The following is a 24,740-nucleotide window of genomic DNA, read 5'->3' as shown; positions in this document are numbered from 1 at the left end:
GTGGATCAAATAATCAATGACTTGTTTAACTAAACATTCTTCATGCTGTAAAATGAAGGTATCTTTGCCTTCATACGCGTGAATAATGAAGACTCAAGCAAAAACCCTTGACTCCAAATTTTATACTTTCATTTATGAACATCAATGATGATTTTGAAATGTTGCCATAAAATAATTTCAGTAATGTAAACATTTCTAGGGAGAAAAATAAAAATGGCTTTTCTCATGAGTATTTTGTTGGGTTTTATCATTTGAAACTATGACTTCATCTGATTAAGACTTAATGTTTTTTTCAGAACCATCACTTATTGTGAAAGCCAATCTTTGTAGACATGACTGAACATGGGCTTGCACCTACTCTTACTGAAATACCTCCTATAGCTCCCATTATCAATGGGGATCCCATGAATGAGGTAAGGGTAAATTTTTTCATTATAACTGGTCAGAATATTCTTCAATGTACTATTGGGTTTTTATTTAGAAATAGTGTGTCCCTTTTTATGATTCATCACTTATTTTGGAAGTTTTTAGCCTTTTCACCAACATTGCTTGCTCTTTCTTGTAGGCCGTTTACAATGGCTTAAGACATTTTACACCAGTTTAGGCCACATACAACCTCCTTTGGGGTGTATTTAGCTGCTTTTTCAGCCTCCCTTGATAAGGGAGGTGTTGTGCCTTAAATTCTATACTATCCACAGTTTCTTCTGATGCATAAACAAAAATATGACTCTAATACAAATTAAAATTCCTCCGTACTCATTCAGAGATATGGGTTCAACTTTCTAATATTTCAAAGTACTATATTTGAGAAGCCATAACTTCTATGTATAGAATTGTTTTCCAGGAAAAAAAAAAGATGAAATAGTTCAGATTTAGCATTTTCTCTTTCTTTAAATCAATCTATTCAAGAGAAGTCCTATCTCAGTATGTAATGTAAAAAGAGCATCACTAACTTGTCTTATCTGCAGTTTTAAAAAGACCAAAGATTTTACTTCTAGCTTATGAGTTTGATGTTACCACATCAAAAGGAACTGAGATAAAAATGACCTTACTGAAATTAATTTTTTTTTTACTAGATAGAGAGTTATCATCTGGATAGCACTGTTGCAACACAGTATACTACTAATTATTCACAAATGATGACTCATCCCAAAAGATATACCAGATGGCCTTCTTGTCCTCAGTACTGGATACAACAAGTATGTTTAAGTTTTCCCTTAAGATAAGTTGTATTTGTCTTTTTCATTGTGTAGGTTTTCATTGGCGGATGTTGGGCTTTCTACCTAAATGCACTTATTTTATGTGACCTTATTATGTTAAATTTTACTTGGGTCTGGGAGGATCTGATCTTGCAAAAGAGTATTGAACTTCTCCTTAGTTTCCATTGATTCAAATCTTCTCTTCTCTTTTAGCATTTTGAGACACTCAAAATTAGTGAGTCTGAATATTATTTGTAAAGACAATATTTTTTCATAGATTAGTAGGAAAGTATGTCATCAAAGAATTATTTATTTCTAGATAATATTGGTGCAAGTTAACCCTGGAGAGATCCTCACCATCAGGTCTGATGATGGGAACATTCAGAATATTCAAGGTTAGTTAAAGTGTAATTAGATATATATATCATTTGAAATCAAATACAGGGAAAAATATTAGCATGAAATTGCTTTACTAGTAATTGGCATATATACCATGTATATATAGGTGGATAATAGATAGCAAATGTATAGCATAGAGAATTACTTCAGTAGTAATATAAAAATTAATAAATACTTGCTTCACATAGTTTTATTTTTTTAAAAGTGATTATTACTGATTTTATGCCAATTATTTATATCCTAAAGTGATTTTGAGCTATGTCTGAAGAATTTCTAAAAATATTATCATCTAACAAAGGATTTCATGTGGCTACTATATAAAGTTTATCACAAATTCATTTTCCCATTATTAAAAGTAAATTACTGTTCTAGGACTTGAAAGTGGCATATATTTTTAGAATGGAGCACTAATTATAGTAATTTCAGATAAAAATGATGACATATCAAAGTTTCTATTCTGTGTTTTATGTTTATTTGCCATAAAATCATATGTTTAAAGACAGTAAGAATACCACATATAAAAGTGAGGCATAACATGAAGAGTGTTGAGTCCTTTATTATATTCTATTTTCTAAAAACATTTTTACTATGCTCACTTTGACAGCACATATACTAAAATTGGACAATACAGAGAAGATTAGCATGGCCCCTCCACAAGGATGACATGCAAATTCATGACATGTTCCATGTTTTTATGAAACCAATATAAAAACAACTACATGTCCACACGAAAGAAAAACACAAATTCTTGTGGGGTAATGGGAAGCAGCAGGGAGAGGAGGAGGTATGAAGATTGGTAAGCTCTCATCTAATGAACACAGTATAAACGCATAGGGCACACTTCCTGGGTGAAGGGCTGAACTATAACTTGGACTTTTCCTGATAAATACAAACAGTGTAACCTAGTTATTTGTACCCTGGTATTTATCTAAAATTTAAATAATAAATAAAGTCCTTTTTCACTTTAGTATTTTTGGTGGGAAACTTTAACTGAAAATTTATTTGAGTTCTATTAGGTAATGTCACTATAAAAATATATTTTAGGTTACAGAGTTAAACTTTTATTACTCAATATATAACTATGATAGGTGAGAAAGAATCAATAAGTAAAATTACAATTATACCAGAAAGCTGCTAGTTCATTTTTATTAGCAGACCAACAATTTTTATAAATTTTACCCAGTACTCAGTATATTTTTCATGGGTTGTGATAGATTTTTATTGATTCATCTACACTCTGACCAAGTCCCCTTTGTGAGTAAACAACATACATTTTCAAAATGGCTGGCTATTAAGCTTGAAGGTATGCAAAGTCAACCGGCTGATGTAATGGACTTTGTTTAAAGTTATTAAAGTTTTTATTAATAATAATTCTCTTTCAGGACCTGCCGATGTACCTCTGATGTCACCAAGTGGTACTTTGCCACCAATATATCTTCCTAATGGCTACATGTCTCAGGTATGCTACTATGGTTTTTATTTGGTGTTTAGCTCTAAGTTATCATTCAACATTTGTCATATGTCAGTCTATGATAAGAGAACTTCTGAAATACTATTTATTAATTCACTTTACTGTTATCATCACTGCTAAAAAGAAACTGCTTTTAAATAAATCTCTAAAACTCATCCTCCCTTAGATTGTCTTGTAAATGGTATCTAATTCATCTAATTAATTTGGATCTCTTGCTATTCATTAATCTTCCTTTTCTTTTTTTTTTTTTTTTTTTTGCTTTTGGGTACTTTAACCTATCTTAATTATTCATTAAAATTGCTGCAGTAACTGCTTTTGTAGTGGATGTGCTTTAGTCATTAAAATTATATTTTCAGTTCAGTAGTATGTCATTCTCAGTATTTCATTCTCACTTAAGAAATTCCTGGAATGTTTATCAAACATCTAAAATGGGCAGGGAGGTATGGCTCCTATGGAAATTAATAAAATATCCCATGGCCTAAGAAATTTTATAATTGAGAATATGCCTTTTTATGCTTCTTTATACTTTTTGCCTTAGTGGTGTATTTGGTTGTGTCTATTACACAGCTATGGAGATGATGAACATGCTAAATAAGTCAATATAATATGGTTTAATTCTCAATGGATTATCTATTGGGAAATATCTAATAAAAATATTAATGAATATAACTTCTTTCCAGAAATTCTACTTTAGGAACTACTTTTAAAAATTTATCCTACAGATATATATTCACAAATTTTGAATAATGAATATATAAGATTATTCATTATAATATTATTTGTAATCACAAAAGTCTAGAAACAACCCACATGCCTAAAAGAGAAGGAGAAATAAAAATTTCCATTCTTATTTGTTTATATAGACATAAAGATATTCTGAAAGGATTCTAGAAACTAAGAACAGTAGTTATCTCTCTCTTGGGGAGATAACTACTATTGAGCAGATGAGGGTTAGATGGGAAACTTTTAATCATGCATTTTTTATACTTTATCATTTTGAACCATGTCAATATATTATCTATTGTCAAAAATAACCTCTTTAGAACCAATATCCATGAGGAAAAGGAAGAATTATCTTAACTTCTTGACATTATAGCGTCACTTGATTATCGGTTTTTGATGCTTTAGATTTCTGAATTAAGAGCATATGATATAAATTCAAAACTTAATTGAAAAAATATGATTTTTTCATGAATTCTAATATACTTATATGATTCTATCTTCCATCTTAGGTAGTGGAAGAGAATGGGATTCGCAAAATTATTATTGTGCCTCAGACAATTGACTATCACACGTCCATGCCTGCTCCTATGCAACAAGTATCATACTTCATAACACCATCCTCTTCTATGTATCCACAAGCCCCTCAGTTGATGAATCCCCCAGCTCACAGGGAATTTCCACCACCTTACATTCAAGAAACTGTGCCACAGCAGCTGCCACCGCCACCACTACCACCACTGTTGACACCATCACCAGCAACATTTATATACCAAGAGCATCATGGTAATATATATTTTTCTTAAACAATAAATACCTTGATTTTATTAAAATTAGCAGCTTTGGAGAATTATTAAAATAAACAAAATGGAAGATAGTAACAGTTCCATAAATGACTGCATTTTGTGCATGTATGTTATCCTTAGGTAGTGGAAGAAACCTAAGAGATAAATATTCAGAAAAACACTCATTAAACAGAACTTTCTACAAATATTTGCTTTACTTCGATATAGCACGTGATTTGTGATTCTCATTTTTACTGGACTGCATCTATAAAATGAGACTGAAAAGCCATTTTTAAATGTCTTAAATTTTTAATGCCCTATACTAGGAATATAAAAGACAGTGGGGGGTCAACATTAGAACCATATTAAGATCTTAAAATTTGGAAGTTGAGTTACTACCCAGGAAAACACTATATTTGCTTGTGTTTTCCTTTGGTACACATCAATACATTATAAACACACACATACCTAATGACTATTTTAAAGCAAAGTAAAAAATTTTAAGGTAAAACATGGCTTAGCGATGTTCTTTTTATTGATTAGATAAGAAATAACTTGAGAAATGTAATTATTATAATTATTAAACAGTATTCAATTATCTCTTTTAGAATCCTATTCACATGGAAGAGCAAATTATAACCAGTTAGATGAAAGAGCTGCTAAAATGGGAGAACATATAAAGAAAAAAGTGAGAGAACGCCAAGTTAGTGGACACAAAAAGAGCTATATGGTTAACAACACTTCTTTGCTTGTGAACAAAACCAATAATTTTTCCAGTATTTCTGCTACTCCAAGCACTTACACTATGAACTATGCTCCCACTACATACACTGTTGACAATACTTCAAGCTTTTATGCTGTAGACAATGATCCAAGCACCTACACTGTTGACAATACTTTGAGCACCTACACTGTGGACAATGTAAACACTTACACTGACAATACTCCCAATACTTACACTGTTGACAAACCTCCAAGCACTAATATTTTTGAGAAAACTCCCAGTAATTCTTCCACTGACCATGCCTCTGGCACTTCACTCATAGACTCTACCTTGGGCCATGCCACCACTAATAGAGTTTTGGGCCCTTCCAGTACTAATTATTCTCCAAAGACTGTCATCTGTGATAAAACTCCTAGGCAATCAACAATTGACTGTACTCCCAGACCATCAGTTACTGACAGTACTCTAAGCTCTTCTGTTTCTGACAGTGCTCTGAATACTTCCATCTCTGAAAATGCTCCCAGTACTTCTGCCATTTATAATGCTTTCAGTACTTCCAATAATACTCTCAGCATCTCCAATACTGTCAGAGCTCAGGTTGAGACTAGTCATGGAAAGAAACAGACAGCTGCAGGAGGTGAAAACATCAAGCAGAAATCAGGTAAAAAACAAAACAAGAGCCCATCACCAAATGTGTCAGAAAAAGGTAAGATCAGGAGTTTGGTTTTGTTGCCAGTGAATAAACATCCTAAACATTAGTTTGGGAATCTAGTGCATTTTTAATATTAGGTGCCATTTTCTACTTTCATTTCCTCTTGTATTCTTTGTGCCCCTACTTCTACTTTTTTACATTTTATTATTAATATTGTCTTTGTTGGACAAATCATAATTGTATCCATTTATGGGGTACACTGCCATGTTTTAACATATGTATGCCATGTAGAATGTTCAACTCAAGATGATTAACACATTCATAACCTCACTTACCTATCATATTTTATCTAAGACATTTGGAATTTACTTTCTTAGTTATTTTGAAATATACAATACATAATTATTGAGACTATAATAGTCACCTTTCTGTGCAATAGATCTCAAAACTTATTCTCTTGTCTATCTGAAACTTTGTACTCTTTGATCAACTTTCCATTCCTTCCCTCTCAATCTCCCCAGTCTGATAACCATCATTCTACTCTCTAATTCTATGAGTTCAACTTTATTAAATCCTACATGTAAGTGAGATCATGCAGTATTTTTCTTTCTATACCTGGCTTATTTCACTTAGCATAATGTCCTCCAGATTCATCCATGTTGTTGCAAAAGACAGGTTTTTCCCTCCTTTTTAAGGCTGGGTAAGTACAAAAACCACAATTGAGCTGCCTTTTAAAATCACAAAGAAATGATTCCTCATGCACATAATTTGTTCTAGTTGCATGCCAGTGAAACATTGCAAATTACTCCATGATCCAAAGAAGCTTACATGGTTGTATTTAAATTAGGGACTTTTGTTTATCTTTTGTTAGAATTTGTTTAATAGTACATGCTTTAGATTTCTCTCCTTTTTTAAACCTTTTAATGTAAATTGCTATTAAGTGTTTAGTAGATCTCTTAAAGATAATATGTTTGTAGCTGATAATAGACATCTAATTTCCTTCTCTTGGCTTTGTTAATGTAATATTTTATATGGGATGCTTTTTTACTTTTAGAATGCAAAATAGAACTTGGAAAGTCATGCTGTTTCAACATTGAGAAACCTTTAGTAAGTAAAGTGAATATTTAAGGATTCCTTTGAATTTACTTTGTCAGTATAAAACATGCAAATTCACCAGTATTTTTCTCTAGTACAGTTTTAGTTTAAAGCCTTTACCTGGTTAAAGCTTTTAGCAATTCAATAAATAAAGATTCAGTTTAATATTGTTAAAGATAGGATTAATGGCTCATTATTTAATCACAGTATTTAAGTACTTACTATGACAATATAATTAGCATTGAATAAGACTTATGGAAAGACTACATCATAACTTACAGATTATGCTGTTTTTAAGTGTGCTACTTCAATTTTTTTTATTTTAGGTTTCTGATATTCAAACAAGATCTGCTGTTATTTCATGGAATTTGCATGATTCTGAGAAATGTTATCGTACTAAATCTCCTGTAACATTTGAATTGGCAATATCTAACAGTGGTAAAAATGGAAAATATAGAAACGTTTATATGTAAGTCTCTTTTTAATAATTTCTTATATTCAATTCAAATATACTCTCTAAGCATACAGTCCCAAACTTACCTAGGCTAAGTTCTAAAGGTTTTTCTGCAATTTATTTTTAAACTTGAAATACATTTTTCTATAAAAATATTTTTCTAAATGGTGGCAGGTTGCCAAGCCAGTCTACAAAATTCAGTGGATTATAAGTATATTAGAGTTTAGAAAGATCTTAAATATCTAGTCCATTCATTCACTTCAGTTTACAGACTTATGATTAGGAAAGTTTAGATTGAGGGAAGAAAAGACTCTCTCTAATTCGCCTTTTCATTTTTTACTTAGAAAGTTTCCCATAATGGTAAGGCTTTGGTTACACAGGCAAGGTATTTATATTGCAATGGTAATTTAAAACTTGGGCTTTCTGAATAAATTCATTATAGGAGCTAATTATAAGGTCTAAGCTATGATAGCAGGATGAACTTAGAAATGTGTTCAAAAGATAGGAGCAGGATGCTGAGAGGGAAATACAGCGTAGGATACAGAAAGAGGACAACCAGCCACTCCAAAGAAACTTCTGAACTGAATAGGCATGAAATCTGAAAAACAGCAAACTAAGAGAAATACTGTGAAAATTAAATACCAAGTGGAGAAGAAAGAAAAATTCTTATGCCCACAAAACAACTAGACCACACGTAGTTCAGAAATAGTGGAGTTGTCTGCGTCACACTGTAAAAAAAAAACACATCTTAAACTTTATTTACTAGAATTTGTCATCTTTATTCAGAGACTCAAAGTGATGATTTTAATTAGCTATATATTGTGCAAAGGTGTTTTTTTTTATAATTAGCAACTAATTTTTTTTGGGGGGTCCGGGGCTGGGTTCGAACCTGCCACCTCCGGCATATGGGGCCAGTGTCCTACCCCTTTGAGCCATAGGCACCACCCATAACTAAAATTTTTTGAGAATTATAATACATGATCTTCTATATTAGGTAGGGGAATATGAATACATAAAATGTGTTGAAAAGCTATTTATAAAATTAACTTTTGCCAGATGTGGCGGCTCATGTTTGTAATCCCAGTGACTCTCGTGGCTGAGGCAGGAGGATTGCTTGAGGCCAGGAGGTCAAGACCAGCCTGGACAACATAGCAAGACTCCCATCTTTAATTAATAAAATAAAATAACTTTTGGGTAAATTTACACAGTGATCTCTTTCTAAAATTATGCCCTTTGCAAAAATCATTATTATTTTTATAAAATTGATCTTACGTATCGCTCTAATCACCTTATGTGGCCTTTCCTCAGAAGTATCAGCCTTCACTTAGAAATATCAATCTTTTGGGCAGCTGCTGTGGCTCAAAGTAGTAGGGCGCCGGCACCATATACCAAGGTTCAAACCCGGCCCCGGCCAAAAACTGCAAAAAAAAATAAAAAAGAAAGAAAGAAAGAAATATCAATCTTTTAGGTTTTTGTAGGATATTTTAGGGTCTAGAACTTGATGGAATTTCTTCAGAGTACACTTAGGTCCTTGTGACTGTTTGCTCAGGAAGATGTTGGTGTGGGACTACAGTCATTCTATTCACCATAGCAGATAAGTGCCCAACCCAGAAAAATTGCTTTGTGTGACTGAATGAATAACTTGCATGTTTAATTGTGTCTTTGAAGCTTTTCATATCTATACTACTCAAAATAAGCTAATTAAAGGTAAATTTGCACTGTTATAGTACAAAGAATATGTAGTTGTAAAATGGTAAATTTTCATTTCTTAAAGCTCTATTAATTTGGCACACAAATGAAGTATTTTGAATTATTAATTCACTATTTTGTATGAATATATAATTAGTTAAAGTTATCTGAACTCTAAGGAGAATTTACTTCTAATTTTGCCAGTTAAATGTATAAAATTGGGACTGATTACTGAGTTTTTAAATATGTGAAATGTCCATTATAAACAAATGTTATCTTCACAGTGGTGATGGAGTTACATTTACCCTACTTAATCTACAACCATCCATGGCCTATTTTTTAAGGTAAGAACTCCGTCCTACACAACCTACCCCTACTCTGTATCCAGCCAGACTCCTCAGTCTGTACCAGTTGACTACTTATATTTTATGTAGTCATCCCTGCTATTTGCCAGCCCTGTGGCCTTTCATTAATGATTCAAAACAACCTACCCCCAAATCCAGCATTAGTTCACTTTCATTTAGAACAAGTGAGAGGTTCTTTGGGAATCATTATAGAGAATCTATTCAACTTTGCTCCATTAGTATATTTTTTACAATTAGCTCCTAGAAAATGTATATGGAATCCCATATTTGCCATATAGTACATATGTTATGATAAATATTTAAAAGCTTGCAATAATTGTCGTTACATTTTTAGAGTCGCCACCGTAAGAGGCTCAAAACACAGAGCTATGTCTGAAGTGGTTAGCTTCACAACCCCAGGTTGCAAACCAGACCCTCCACTTGCACCCAAGCTGATTAACCGATCAAAGAGCAGCCTTAATTTACAGTGGAAAGTAAGACTTTTACTACTGAAACCACCTCAACATGTTTTCATAATTTAAAAACAATTTTTCTACTGTGTCCTGAATTTTTAATATGGAATTATACATGCCTCATCTGACCTAATTCCTTAGCCCTTTTTCTTCTCTATAGTAATATCGCATCTCTGTATTTATACCAAGAACCAAGTAAATCGAAAAATGTTAGTAATATTTTAGTAATTATTAAAGTTGAATTATCTATTTCTATAAACTAAATTTAGTTATTTATAATTGTAGTTACTAATATCTCCTCTCAATTTACTTAAGCCCTTTTTTTCATTGTATACAATTTAGAAAACATAACAAAAGAGAATTTGGGCATTTTGTAGAGTGTAAAGAGTGAATTTTTACTTTAAAATCTGGATTGCTTCAAAACCAAACTATAAACAGATTAATTTTACAGTAATTTATACCACTTTAAATGTATATACACATCATATGAATACACATACATAAATGTAGCATATTTGTATTCCTTCTAAAATCAGCCCATCATAATTTTATTTTTCTGATATTTTTAGGGTGCCAATGATAATGGTTCCAAAATAAAGAGCTTCCTTTTGGAATGGGATGAGGTATACAGTTTTATTTTTAAAACCACTTATTTCTGAATGATTATTGTTATGATTTTTTGTTTTTAATTATAACATTTTATGACACTAATATTTTCTGTCTATTATTAAGGGAAAAGGTGAAGATTTCAAAAGTTGCTATATGGGTACCATGAAACAACACAAGATCCTTAAACTGAATGCTTCTACAAAATATTCATTCAGATTAGCTGCCAAAAATAACTTTGGCTTGAGGTACATTGACTTATTTGCAATATTTAAAACTCTATACTTTAATAAGAAACTGAAGCTAATATTTTCATCTTATTTTTCAGTGATTTTAGTGAAATCGCAGTCTTCCATACCTCAGGAACTATGCCTCCAACACCTTTACCTCCAAAGCTAAAAGAAGCAGGAATCTGTAATTTGTTGCTAGAATGGTGTGCCCCAGCTAACAGAGACCCAAATGACACTCTAACTTATGTACTAGAAATGGACAAAGCAGGATCTGTAAGTTTTCTTTACATATATTTTAATCATCTACCTCAGTTTTAGTTTTTTATGAAATTTACACTTGAAAATATTTTAAATTTGATTAATTTATTTTCTACTCAATCCAGTCAGGAACTGAATGATTCCTGATTCTCTGTGTTTTTGATGGGAACAGTACAAAGCTAAGGTTAGGCAAGCCTACACAGGGAGATCTGAAGGTACCCAAGTCCCTGCAAATTAGCTAGAATCAGCAATAGCTATAACTATAGCATAGAGACTTAGAGAAGTGTGTCAGTTCTTCAACTTTGGGCCTATACCAGATAACCTTGGGTGGTCACACAGATCTTGAGCACCTCAACATAATTCTACCCCTTCCTCTTCTCCCTGGATTCCTGATGTAGGTGGGCATCTGTTTAATTCCATTCTGAACTTTCAATTCTATATTGAATACCCTAATCAATTTATAGAACAGATGAAAATTTTATGTATATTTTACCCCAATTTAAATAGAGTAGCTCATATTAAGAAGTTTTCTATGTTGCAAGAAATATGCTAAGTGCTTTCACACACATTGTCTCATTAAATCCTAAGAAAAATTAGTCCTTCAAAGTAGAAATTAGCTTCATTTCTTTATATAGAGAAACTAGAGTTCAGAGACACTAAGGACCTTGCTCAGAATCACCCATATGAAAAATAAGTTAAAATTAGAACCTGAACCCAAGCCTTCCTGATTCCTAAGTTCATTGCCTTTCATTTCAGGGGTTAGGTTTTAAGCCTAAATACAATGGAGAAGATCTCTCTTGCACTGTAAGAAATCTTCAAAGAAGTACTACATATAAGTTTAGGGTATGTGACTATAATGTATAAATCTGTAATATTTTAACATAAAATATTATCTTCACTAGAGAAAAATGAGCTGCTTTGTTTTATTTTTCCCCTTTAATTAAGTCATATACACATAGATCAAGAATACATTTATGCTTTGGTGGGTTACAATGTGTTGATTTTTTTATACAATTTGGAGTACTTACATAAAACTAATCAACATAGCTTTCACCTCATTTATTAATTATTGTGTTAAGACATTTATGTTCTATTTTTGATAGATTTGACTTGTAGCCTTGCAATATACTCCACAGGTGTGGTCCCACCATTTACCCTCCCTTTATCAAACCTCCCTTCTCCCCTCCCACCCCGCTTCACTTCTCTCCTTCATCCTGGGCTATAGTTGTGATCTATCTCTCATAAGAAAGTGTGAGTAACTATAAATTAGTTTCATAAAAGTACTGAGTACATTGGATACATTTTCTTCCATTCTTGAGATACTTTACTAAGAAGAATATGTTCCAGCTCCATCCATGTAAACATAAAAGAGGTAAAGTCTCCCTTTTTTTTTTTTGCAGTTTTTGGCCGGGGCTGGGTTTAAACCCACCACCTCTGGCATATGGGGCTGGCGCCCTACTCCTTTGAGCCACAGGCATTGCCCAAAAGTCTCCATTTTTTAAATGATGCATAGTATTCCATTGTATACATATACCACATTCATGGGTCAATGAGCACTTGTGCTACTTTCATGAGTTGGCAATTATGAATTCAGCTGCAATGAACAATCTGGTGCAAATATCTTTGTTGTAAAGTGATGTTTGGTCTTTTGTATATACACCTAGTAGAATAATTGCAGGATCAAATAGCAGGTCTACTTTTAGATCCCTGAGTGTTCTCCAAACTTCCTTCCAAAAGGAACATACTAGCTTGCATTCCCACCAGCAGTACAGAAGTGATTCTTTTTCTCAACATCCATGCTAACATCTGTAGTTTGGGGGTTTTGTTATGTGGGCTACTCTTACTGGAGTTAGATTATATCTCAAAGTGGTTTTGATTTGCAGTTCTATAATGATTAAAGATGATGAGCATTTTTTCATGTGTCTGTTGTAGACCAGGAGTCTGTCTTCTTCAGAGAAGCTTCTGTTCAGTCTCTTGTCTATAATGAAATAGCATCACTTGTTCTTTTCTTATTTATAAGGTTGAGTTTTCTGTGGATTCTGGTTATCAGACCTTTGTCAGAAACATAACATGCAAATACACTCTCTCATTCTTAGGGCTGTCTACTTGCTTTACTTACTGTGTTCTTGGCAGTGCAGAAGCTTTTTACTTTGATCAGATCTCAGTAATGTATTTTTGGTATTGCTTCAATTGCCCAGGGGATTTGCCTTATAAACTATTCTACTAGGCCAATATCTTTAAGTGTTTCCCCTGCACACTCTCCAAGAATCTTTATAGTTTCATGTCTTAAGTTTAAGTCTTTTATCCAGTGAGAGTCAATTTTTGTTAGAGGTGAAAGGTGTGGGTCCAGTTTCAGTCTTCTACAAGTCACCAGCCAATTCACCCAGCACCATTTGTTAAATAAGGAATCTTTCCCAAAATTTATATTTTTGATAGGCTTATCAAAGATTAAATGACAATAAGTGTCTGTGTTCATCTCTTGTTTCTCAATTCTGTTCCATTCATTTACCTCTATATTTTTGTGCCAGTACCATGCTGTTTTTATCACTATGGATTTATAGCATAGTCTGAAGTGTGGTAGCGTTATTCCTCCTGATTTGCTTTTATTTCTGAGTAATGTCTTGGCTATTTGAGGTTTTTTCTATTTCCATGTAAAATGAAATAGTAATTTTTCCAGATCTTTAAAGTATGACAGAGTTGCTTTAATAGGGATTGCATTAAATCTGTAGATTGCTTTGGGTAATGTAGACATTTTAACAATGTTGATTCTTCCCAGCCATGAGAATGGTATGTTTTTCCATTTACGTTTAATATCTTCAGCTATTTGTTTTCTCAGAGTTTTATAGTTGTCTTTATAGAGATCTTTCATGTCCTTTGTTAGGTACACTCCCAGATATTTCATCTTCTCTGGCACTACTGCAAAAGGAACAGAGTCCTTAACTGTTTTTCCAGCTTGACTATTGTTGGTATACATAAATGCTACTGATTTGTGAGTATTAATTTTGTAGCCCAAAAGACGCTATTGTATTCCTTGATCACTACTAAGAGTTTTGTAGTTGAGTCGCTGGGATTTTCCAGGTATACAATCATATCATCTGCGATGAGTGAAAGTTTGATCTCCTCTGACCCGATATGGATACCTTTGATCACCCCTCTTGTCTTATTGCAATGGCTAAGACTTCCATTACAATATTAAAAAGCAGTGGAGACAGTGGGCAACCTTGCCTGGTTCCTGATCTGAGTGGAAATGTTTTCAGTATTACTCCAATATAATACTGGCCGTGGGTTTTCTTTAGATGGCCTCTCTCAGTTTAAGAAATGTCCCTTCTAGGGAAGTGCCTGTGGCTCAAAGGAGTAGGGCACAGGCCCCATATACTAGAGGTGGTGAGTTCAAACCCAGCCCCAGTCAAAAACTGCAAAATTAAAAAAAAAAAAAAGAAAGAAAGAAAGGAAGGAAGCAAGAAATGTCCCTTCTATATCCATTTTTTCTTAACTGTTCTGATCATGAAAGAATACTGGATATTATCAAAAGCTTTTTCTACATCAATTGAGAGAATCATATGAACTTTTTTATTTTGTTTATGTGATGCATTATATTTATAGATTTACATATATTGAACCAGCCTTGAGACCCTAAAATAAAACCCATTTGGTCATGGTGTATAATTTGTTTGATGTGTTGCTGGATTCTATGTGCTAGGATTTTACCGAATATTTTTGCATCAATATTCATTAGAGACGTTGGTCGATAATTTTCTTTTCTTGTTAGGTCTTTTCCTCATTTGGGGATCAGGGTGATGCTTGCTTCATAGAATGTGTTAGGAAGTATTCCTTCCTTTTCTATGTTCTGGAAAAGGTTAAATAATATAGGTACTAATTCATCTTTAAAGGTTTGGTAGAATTCCAATGTGAAGCCTTCTGGTCCCAGATTTTTCTTTTTGGGGACATTTTGTATAGTTGATGCTATTTCAGAACTTGATATAGGCCTATTCAACGTTTCTACTTCTTTCTGCCTAAGTGTAGGAAGATGCCGTGCTTCCAAGTATTGGTCTCTTTCCTTCTGATTTTCATATTTATGAGAATAGAATTTTTTGTAGTAGTCATTAAATTTTTTTTTTATTTCTTTTTTTCATTTATTTATTTTTATTTTATTTTAAATTATTTTTCCTTTTTTTCAGTTTTTGGCCAGGGCTGGGTTTGAACCTGCGATCTCCAGCATATGGGGCCAGTGCCCTACTCCTTTGAGCCACAGGTGCCACAGTTTTTTGGATTTCTGAGGAGTCTGTTGTTAACTCGCCTCTGTAATTCCCGATCGATGAAATTAGAGATTTTACTCTTTTATTTCAGTTTAGGTTAACCAAAGATTTATATATTTTATTGACTTTTTCAAAAAACCAATGTTTTGATTCATTTATCTGTTGTTTAATCCTTTGTTCTTCCATTTCCAGCTGCTTTAGATGTCCCATTAAGTTGTTGACTTCCTCTATTTTGTTCTCTTGAAGAAGGCTTGCAATGCTATAAATATCCCTCTTAGGACTGCCTTTCTGGTATCCCAGAGGTTCTGGCAGTTCATGTCTTAATTATAGTTTTATTCCAAAAATTAGGTGATTTCCTTCTTAATCTCATCTATGATGTCACTATCATTCAGCTTAAGGTTATTTAGTTTCCATGTTTTTGTATGAGTATGCAGATTCCTGTTGTTAATGAGTTCAACTTTTATTCCATGATGTTCCAAAATATACAAGGAAAATTTTCTATTCTTTTAAATTTGCTAAGTTTAGACTCGTGACCTAAGATATGATCAATTTTGGAGGATGCTCCACAGGCCGATGAGAAGAATGTGTATTCACTTTTGTTAGGATGAAATGTTCTTTAGATGTCCATTAAATCCAATTCCTGAATAGTTAAGTTTAAGTCTAAAGTTTCTTTGTTTAGTTTCTTACTGGAGGATCTATCCAACACTGCCAAATGGTTGTTAAAATCTCCAACTATTATGGTGTTGGAGGATATCAAGTTGCTCATGTCTGTTAGGTTTTCCCTTATGAATTGAGGAGCATTCTGTTTGGGTACATAGATGTTAATAAGTGAAATATCATCATGTTGAGAGTTGCCCTTAACAAATATGAAGTGACCATACTTATCTTTCCTTACTTTTGTTGGTTTAAAGCCTATTGTATCTGTGAATAAAATTGCAACACCTGATTTTTTTCTTATTTCCATTTGCCTGAATTATAGATGTCCATCCTTTCACCCTGAGTCTATATCTTTTAAGATAAGATGAGACTCTTATATACAGCAGATATCTGGCCTGAGCTTTTGTATCCAGTCAGCCAAATTGTGCCTCTTTAGAGGCCAATTTAAGCCATTGACCTTAACTGAGAGTCTTGATAATCCTGGTAGAATTTTGGGTGTTGAGTTTTTTGAAAGTCCAATGGACATTTTTAATCCTTAAGCCACTGTGGAAGTTGAAATTTGATCAAAAGTTTCTAAGTGAATTTACTTTGGTGGTAAAACATTGTGCTGGTTATTGTGGAGGATGGGTCTGAGAATATCCTGGAGAGCTGGTTTAGTTATGGCAAATTTCTTTGACATGTGAATGTCATTAAAGTATTTAATTTCTCCATGATAAATCAAACTCAGTTTAACTAGATATAGGATCCTAGTTTGAAAGTTATTTTGGTTTAGGTGGTTGAAGGTCAATGACCATCCTCTTCTCACTTGAAAAGTTTCAGCAGAGAGATCTGCAGTCATTCCAATATTCTTCCCTTTGTAGGTTATGGTTTTCTTACCTGTGACTGCTTGCAGAATTTTCTCCTTCATATTAACTTTGGTGAAGTTAATTATAATGTATATGGGAGATGCTTTAGTTGGATTGAGTTGTGCTGGGGTTCTGAATGTGTCTGCTATCTGAATTTCAGTATCTCTTGTGATATTTGGGAAGTTCTCCCCAATTATCTCATGGAATAGAGCATCTGAGCCTTTTGGAACAACCTTGTCACCTTCAGGAATTCCTATAGGGAAAATGTTTGCTTTTTTGGAGTTGTCCCACAGCTCTCTGAGAGAATGATCTGTTTTTACTCTCCACTTCTCTTCCTCTTTGAGCACTTGGAAGCATTCAAACGCTTTGTCTTCAATGTCAGAAATCCTTTTTTCTGCCTGCTCCATTGTTACTGAGGGATTCTACTGTATTTCTCATACTTTGGAGGGCTACAAGTACTTTTCTCAATGTGTTAAAATCTTTGGTGATTTTTTTCTTTGAATTGGTTGAATTCTTGAGACAACTTTTGAATTATTCCTAGAATTTCTACCTCCAATGTTACTTCCATTCTGTTAATCTTATTTGCCATCCAAATTCTGAATTCAATTTCTGACATCTCAGCCATTTGCTTATGAATGGGATCTTCTGGTGTGTCTGCTTTGTCATTCCTTCAGGGAGTTTATCTACTCTGCGTATTCATGTTGCCAGAGTTTTTCCACTGATTCTCCCTCAGCATTATTTTTCACCATTTGGCTAGATGAGCAGGTAAAGTGAAATTGGATTGAGGGCTCCTGGAGTTGTGATTAACCAGCCATTTATCAAAGAGCTGGGACTTTTTACTGCAGTTTTTCCCCTATAGCTTTGCAAAGGATCTTTATAGTACTATAGCCTGAGACTCTGGGGACCTGCTTGTTGTGATGGGGATAGGTGGCTCTCTATTGTATTCAGCTGGTCTCTGTCTGATCCTAGTGAATCATTGACTCTGGGTTGAAGTCTCAGCTGTATAGAAATACAAGCATCTAAGACACCCCGCCACCCTTGGGCAAGAACCGGAAGAGGAAAATGAAACCTTCCCACTACAACACAACCAGGGTGCCTCCTTGGAGGTTCTTTGGGTGATAGACCCAGGCCAAAGTTTCTAACCAATTGTCCCAGTCAACACAAATGCAGATCAAGTGGGAGAGATCAACAGGTCTCCAGAAACCGGATAGCAGGGATATTCTGGCAGGTCAAGTGTGGCTCAATCTGGTGCTCTGTGGAGTCAGAAAGGTCCACCCAGAAAATGAGTTAGTCTGGGGAGGTTGATGACTTCTTCCCCACCTGCACCTCCATCACACCCAGTCACTCATAACCCCACAGAGCTGTGGCCCAGTTCCCTCCAATAAGCAAATGTGCCAGGGGGTTGTGCCTGCCACAGTCACAGGAAGATCAATGTCTCCTCAATCAGGCCACCAGCAGGCAAGGGGACCTGAAGCCTGACTACCTTGGGTGCTCAATGGAAGCTAGGGAGTGTCACTCAGTTCCAGCCCCACCCCAGACTGATGGTGCTGCCACTTTTATTCTCACGGAATTTGCATTTCTGTCTGGGCTGTGTTCCACTGCGGGCCAGGCAAATTTTGTTCACAGAAGCTGTGACTAAGCCCTGCCCTGTGCTGCTACCACTGCACCAATTCTCACGGAGCTTGTGTCTCTGTCTCTGCTGCACTCTGTGTTGGGGAAGGCACTATGAGAGCACAAAGGGCTCTCAGTTCCTGCCCCACGCTGGGTTAATGCACTGCCATGCATGCTCTTATCCCAGATATGCTCCACTGGGGGCAGGGTGCATCTTGGGCTCACAGAAGCAGCAATTCTGACTCAGCCACACCCTGAGAGTATGCTGCCTCTGCGCATTCATATTTGTTTCAGTCCTTGCTGTGCCCTGCCCAGGCAGGTACCACTTCGGGCATACCTTTTGCTCATGGGGCCTACATTCCATCCCCGATCTGTTCCACCCATAGCTGCCGCTGGGTTAGAGGCCTGGCTCCCTCTGGTTGCTATGAGAGACAGGAAGTGTTTCTCCAAAATATTACCAGGAGTGTGAGCCCTATTGTTGCTGCCACTGCCACTGTCACTACCACTGCCACCACCACTGCGCTCTGCTTAGGGCACTGTTTCTCCTTCTCCCATTTGGCTCTCTCACTCCACAATCCCCACTTTACACCCATGCTGCTGATTCAGTACAGACTTGTATCAAGTAGCCCACGCCTTGCCCATACCTCTCAAGAAATTGCCCAAGAATCTGGACTCCATGGGGGACAGTCTTCCCCCATGAGTTCAGAATTGCAGGTAGACTATATGTTCAGTTTTATTCCTGGTGGGAGAATGCCAAGGCACACAAGTGGTTCCTGTCTGGGGAAGGAGATCCGGTTTTTAGTGGCTCTCTCTCACAAGATAAAATAAGAAGGGATCTGAAATCTGCTCACTTGTTTGTAGAAAGTACACTGCAAGCCATTCTCATGGGAGAGGGGACTCCCATCCGCTTGGCAATGGGTTTTGTACATATTGTTTGTTTCCTTGGGGTCACAGCTCACCTCAGCAGGAGTGATGTGCACTCTTCAGTCTTCTCTTTTGGCTCAGCTCCAAACTATCAGCTTATTTGATAAACTTCTGTTCTTTAACTCTCCTTCTAGATGGGAGCCTCTGTGTAAGTTGGCTCCAGTTGGCCATCTTGCCTCCTACCAAGTGGCTTTGTTTTAAATTAAACTTTATTTTGTATTTAGTCCACTCAAATAACTTTCTTTATATTTATAAACTATGAACAGTTTCAAATCAACTTATTTATAATGGTCAAACAATGTATTCTCTTTTACTCAAACAGATCTTTGCCTACAATATGGAAGGAAGAAGCAACCCCAGTGGAGAAGTAAAATATACTACCTGTCCAGATAAGCCTGGATCCCCTGGAAAACCATTTGTAAAGGGAAAGATTCATGCACACAAAGTAAAAATTGGATGGGGTAAGTACAGTTTTTGTAATTAAAATTTTCCTTGTCTTAATATTAACTATAGAAAAGAAATCTTCCTCTAATAACCCCTAGATTTATAAAATATTCTCTTAATCATTTATATGTGAAATAGTCTACCATATAAATGAATTTAGTTGCAAACCATTTACTTTTTCTAGTTTTCTGTTGAGTTTTCTATTGCTGTCTCATTAATTCACACATGAACAAATTATTGAATATTTATGGGTCCTTAAATATTATCATCATTCCAAGTAAGAGTACATGTAATTAGCAGTCACAAATAGAAGATCACATCGATAATAAATGTCAAGTTAACAAGAAATTATATATATATATAAATTATTTTTCCTCTAAACTACAAAGATCAAATTTAAAGCATATATACCTAGCTTTTTAGTCTCTTCCAAATAATTTTAAAATATTATTTAAATGCTTTATTCCCAATCTTACAAGCATGTAATTTGATTATGTTTTTATGGTCTTTATTAATATGTATGGTCTTTATTAATATTCCTGTTTGTATTTTTCCCTATGTAAATTTTTTTGTTAATTTATAGCATAACTTTCCTTTGGAAGATTTTGAAGTTAATTTTAATTTTTTTCAGAACCACCCAAAGATAATGGTGGAACATACATATCAAATTACAGTTTAGAAGTTAGTGAAAATTCAGATGGTAAGTCATAATGATTTTTTTAGATTTTAAAGATTTTATTTTGAAGTAATTTTAGACTCATCTGGAAGTTGCAGAAATAGCTCAGAGATTTCTAATATAAACCCTTCATTCTGCTTCTGCTGATATTAATATCTCATATAACCATAGTGCAAATATCAAAACCAAGAAATTGACATTGGTACAATACTATTATCTGAACCCCAGAACTTACTTGGATATGTCCAGTTTTTAGTAACATATCATGTTTACTTACTGATATATTATGACTGATATATTTATGGTTAATTCTACCAGAATACATTATTTAACTATTTGTAAATAGGTAATTGGACCAAGTTAATTTCCAAAATGGTTACTTCTTATTATATAAATGAGAAATGGTGGGAAACCATAACTTTATAAGCTACTTATAAATACATTGGATAAATTTGCTTGTATCCCTTCAGTGAATCTCTGGAACATAATCTATAATGGAAATACAAGGGAATTTCTATATGCTCACCTGCAACCTGGCACTGCATATAAACTGAGAGTCTTTTGTACTTCACCAATAGGTCAAAGCAAGGTGAGAAAAGAAAGAGGGAAAGTTTTTAAGCTGAGGACTGAAATGCACTGTATCATATTCCTAAATGTTTTATAAAACAGAACTTGAATTCAGTATGGTCATAAGGTGTTCTGTTTTCTTTTAGCCTTCAGATATATTGATTATTCAAACACCTACTCTTTCTCCTCCATCTTGTCATCCTCCACTCTTGAATGGTAAAACAACGTCCAGAGAAATAAACCTCCGAGGGGGTGAGGCTTCTTTGTGTGATTTTAATGACTGGACCTAAATTTCCTGTTTTTAACTTTTGATTTTTAATATATTAAATGTTATTAAAGCACAGCAAATTATTTTATTTTAGAACAAAATTAAATATTGCTCAGCAAATTGTTTCTTACATAGTAATTGAAACCATAATTTTTAAATGTAAATTAAAAAGTTAATTGACACAAATTAATGTATTTTGAGTTTTCTGTTACCTTAAGTGTTTCAACATACAGTCTTCTTAAATTATCTTGTATCATATTAAAGAAACACCCTTAAAACTATTTGCAAAAAGAAATAAGTGTATTTTGCGTATTTTTCTAGAGAATTCCCTTGATAATGGAAACTCTGAAGCACTCTATGTAAAAAAGGCAAAAGGTAACCAGGATGACACACAAGAGCATCCTGGCTCAGAAGTGAGATGTATAGTGAGTAAATTAATTCCTTAGATATCTATAGTGTCTTTTGAAAAGCAGCAACCATGGCTTGGGACTGGGGAAGTTATATTGTTCAGTTATCACACTTGTAATTTATTTCACTTTGGATGAATATGTGCTTCTACTTATTGTCAAGTTGGGGAGTGACCATTCTTGCACAATCATTCATGTGTTTGATTCTTTGTTTGTTTGCTGTTTATTTGTAGTTTGGATCTCATTCAATGACATGTGAAATTGAACCAGTCCCAGGCCCTCCTTCACAATGTGGTACACCTGTGCTAACCTGCAAAGGTCCAACCTGTATTGTTGTTAGTTGGGGAGTATGTTATCAATTTATTTTTATTAATTTTAGTAATATAAAAATATAATTGGCTTAGACATTTTTTGGAACATCTAGAATTCTGTAAGGAGTCAGAGTTTAGAGTTAGGAACCCACAAATCTTGGAACATTGTTTCTACAACACACCCAGGCCCTGATACTAATGGTATTAGGAAGATTATGGCAATAGAGATCCTGCTCTCTAGATCCTATTGTTGAGGAGGATAATAATTTTGGGAAACCAAATAGACTATCAATAAGTAACTAATTAACTTTCTAAGACCAAAACAAGAAATAATAAAGATAAATCATTTAATAGAACTTAGCATTTTCTTGAAAGTGTCATTGAGAAATCTCTGGTCCTATTTATTTTCATGTAACACTATAGTATGAGTCAGTATAAATATGGCTAATGTAATAAAGCTTTAAGAAACATACAAACGGGCGGCGCCTGTAGCTCAAGGAGTAGGGCGCTGGTCCCATATGCCGTAGGTGGCGGGTTCAAACCCAGCCCCGGCCAAAAACCACAAAAAAAAAAAAAAAGAAAGAAACATACAAACATTTCTAGCATCCATGTGAATATTTCCCCTTCAAAGTAATTAAGCTCAAAAAATAAAAACTGGTCTATTATTTAGCCATGTAAATGTCTATGAATTTTTCTTTCACTTTTCCCAAATTCTAGCAGTGAAACAAAAGCCTTGATCTGTCAATCATAAATGACAGGGCTGATCACATCATTGAATAAAGGCCAGAGAGTTCTAGGGTTTGTTTACTTGTTTTTTGGTTGTTGTTTTTGTTTTGTTTTGTTTTGTTTTTTTTGCCAAGAGTCACACTCTACTGCCAGGGCTAGAGTACTATGGCTTTGGCCTAGCTCCCAGAACCTCAAATTCCTGGGTTCAAGCAATCCTCCTGCCTCAGCCTCCCAAGTAGCTGGAGATAAAGGTGCATGTCATGCCTGGTTAATTTTTCTATTTTAAATAGGGATGGATTCTCAATCTTGCTCAGGGTGGTCTCAAATTCCTGAGCTCAAGCAATTCTCCAGCCTCAGTCTCCCAGAAGGATAAGATTACAAGCATGAACTGCTGGACTCACCCTAGGGTTTCTTTTTGATCCCACTAGCCAATAGTAATATTAAACAGCCTCAGCCTCCCAAGTAGCTGGAGATAAAGGTGTGTGTCATGCCTGGCTAATTTTTCTATTTTAAATAGGGATGGATTCTCAATCTTGCTCAGGGTGGTCTCAAATTCCTGAGCTCAAGCAATTCTTCAGCCTCAGCCTCAGCCTCCCAGAAGGCTAAGATTACAAGCGTGAGAGCTGCTGGACCCACCCTAGGGTTTCTTTTTGATCCCACTAGCCAATAGTAATATTAAACAACATTAGTATATCTTAAGTTTACTTTTCTTAAGTAACCCATTTGAAAATAATTTTAATAATTTTAAAGGCATTTATCTAATATGTGGATTTAGCTGATCTTTTTTCTTAATTTTATGTGAGCCTTTTAGTGTTCTTCCTTGTATAATTATTTCTACACTTGTCTATATCTCATATGATTTAATAAATTATAAGCTTTGTCATTGAAAGGATTGTGTTGTAACACTCCACAGTATCTCATGTAGTAACCACTTAAAAAGAAAGAACTCAATTTGTGTGTTTGTTATATCTTTCAGATTCCTATATGTAATGGTGCTGAGATCACTGATTACAGACTAGAATGGGGACAAATTGAAGAATCAATGCACTTGATTTACACTGGTCCTTGCCTAAGCTATGAAGTTAAAGGCCTCATTCCTGCAACTACATACTTTTGCAGAGTCCAGGTAACACTGACAGATCTTCCAATGTAAACATTTGTCAACAACTATTAACCTATGGTATACAAATTCATAATATTGGCAGCATTTCTAGTGTAGAAACAAGGATGGAGTCACGGAATTTCAAATCTTAAATACTGCTCATATTCAGTGCCAACATTCTGAGCTCCTTCACCTAACATTTGAAGTCCCACATAATCTGGTAGCTACATTTTCATTCCAACTAGATTGGCCATTATTTTCTCTGCAATTCTGTGCTTCCAAAATTTTCCTAAACTTAGGAATCATGTGAAATCTTGTTAAAAATATTGATTCCTACCCTCCCATTATATCTATTGGATCAAAATTTCTAATCCGGATGTTTGCTAATAAGTATATTTAATAAACACTCAAAGTGATAATTAACACGAATTAGAAAAAAACGTGGAAACTCTTTATTCCAAACAAACAAGTCTACCCCACCACCACCTCAGTATCAACAAGGTGGATCCAGTTATATGCCTTGTATTTTTGTTCATTCTATGCTCTCTGCCTATCTCATATCTTAAAACTCAGTTATTGCATATATGTTTCCCTGATAACCATATATTGAAGTGATCTCTTCCTCTTCTGGATTTATAGAATTGTAACTCATAACTTGATCCCTAATACTATGCATCTAAGCTCCATCCCCCAGATTGCCTTTAAGGAATTTTTATATCCTTTCTCATATTTTTGGGAGTATCCCTGTTTTTTGTATTGAAAAAAATTCTCTCACAATATATATTTATTAGTTAAGAGGTCATTTCAATAGTTCAAAGTATAGGTGATGAGGTTATGACCATTCAGG

At 34.5% G+C, this 24,740-nt stretch overlaps 1 protein-coding gene and 1 non-coding gene across 2 annotated transcripts in view; both read left to right on the top strand.

The window, feature by feature from the left end:
• The first annotated feature begins 332 nt into the window (after positions 1–332).
• Positions 333–24,740, top strand: part of LOC128576896 (fibronectin type III domain containing protein 3C1-like) — a 42,146-nt gene continuing 17,738 nt past the window's right edge. Inside the window, exons 1-21 of the mRNA XM_053579033.1 lie at positions 333–413; positions 1,077–1,199; positions 1,519–1,594; positions 2,981–3,057; positions 4,302–4,575; positions 5,183–6,004; positions 7,005–7,057; positions 7,372–7,514; positions 9,473–9,532; positions 9,888–10,026; positions 10,575–10,628; positions 10,738–10,859; positions 10,940–11,114; positions 11,856–11,942; positions 19,715–19,853; positions 20,468–20,536; positions 20,983–21,101; positions 21,226–21,331; positions 21,669–21,772; positions 21,988–22,101; positions 23,768–23,917. Of these exons, the coding sequence (XP_053435008.1) occupies positions 333–413; positions 1,077–1,199; positions 1,519–1,594; positions 2,981–3,057; positions 4,302–4,575; positions 5,183–6,004; positions 7,005–7,057; positions 7,372–7,514; positions 9,473–9,532; positions 9,888–10,026; positions 10,575–10,628; positions 10,738–10,859; positions 10,940–11,114; positions 11,856–11,942; positions 19,715–19,853; positions 20,468–20,536; positions 20,983–21,101; positions 21,226–21,331; positions 21,669–21,772; positions 21,988–22,101; positions 23,768–23,917 (3,087 nt within the window). The remainder of the gene's footprint in view (positions 414–1,076; positions 1,200–1,518; positions 1,595–2,980; positions 3,058–4,301; positions 4,576–5,182; positions 6,005–7,004; positions 7,058–7,371; positions 7,515–9,472; positions 9,533–9,887; positions 10,027–10,574; positions 10,629–10,737; positions 10,860–10,939; positions 11,115–11,855; positions 11,943–19,714; positions 19,854–20,467; positions 20,537–20,982; positions 21,102–21,225; positions 21,332–21,668; positions 21,773–21,987; positions 22,102–23,767; positions 23,918–24,740) is intronic.
• On the top strand, positions 2,187–2,292 carry LOC128578717 (U6 spliceosomal RNA). The gene has a single exon (XR_008377853.1). It is a non-coding gene; the product is annotated as a U6 spliceosomal RNA (small nuclear RNA).

Source organism: Nycticebus coucang, chromosome X (assembly GCF_027406575.1).
Source record: "Nycticebus coucang isolate mNycCou1 chromosome X, mNycCou1.pri, whole genome shotgun sequence".
Classification (NCBI taxonomy): Eukaryota; Metazoa; Chordata; class Mammalia; order Primates; family Lorisidae; genus Nycticebus; species Nycticebus coucang.
The sequence above is the reverse complement of the archived record's forward strand: the minus strand, read 5'-3'. Positions and strand labels throughout refer to the sequence as shown.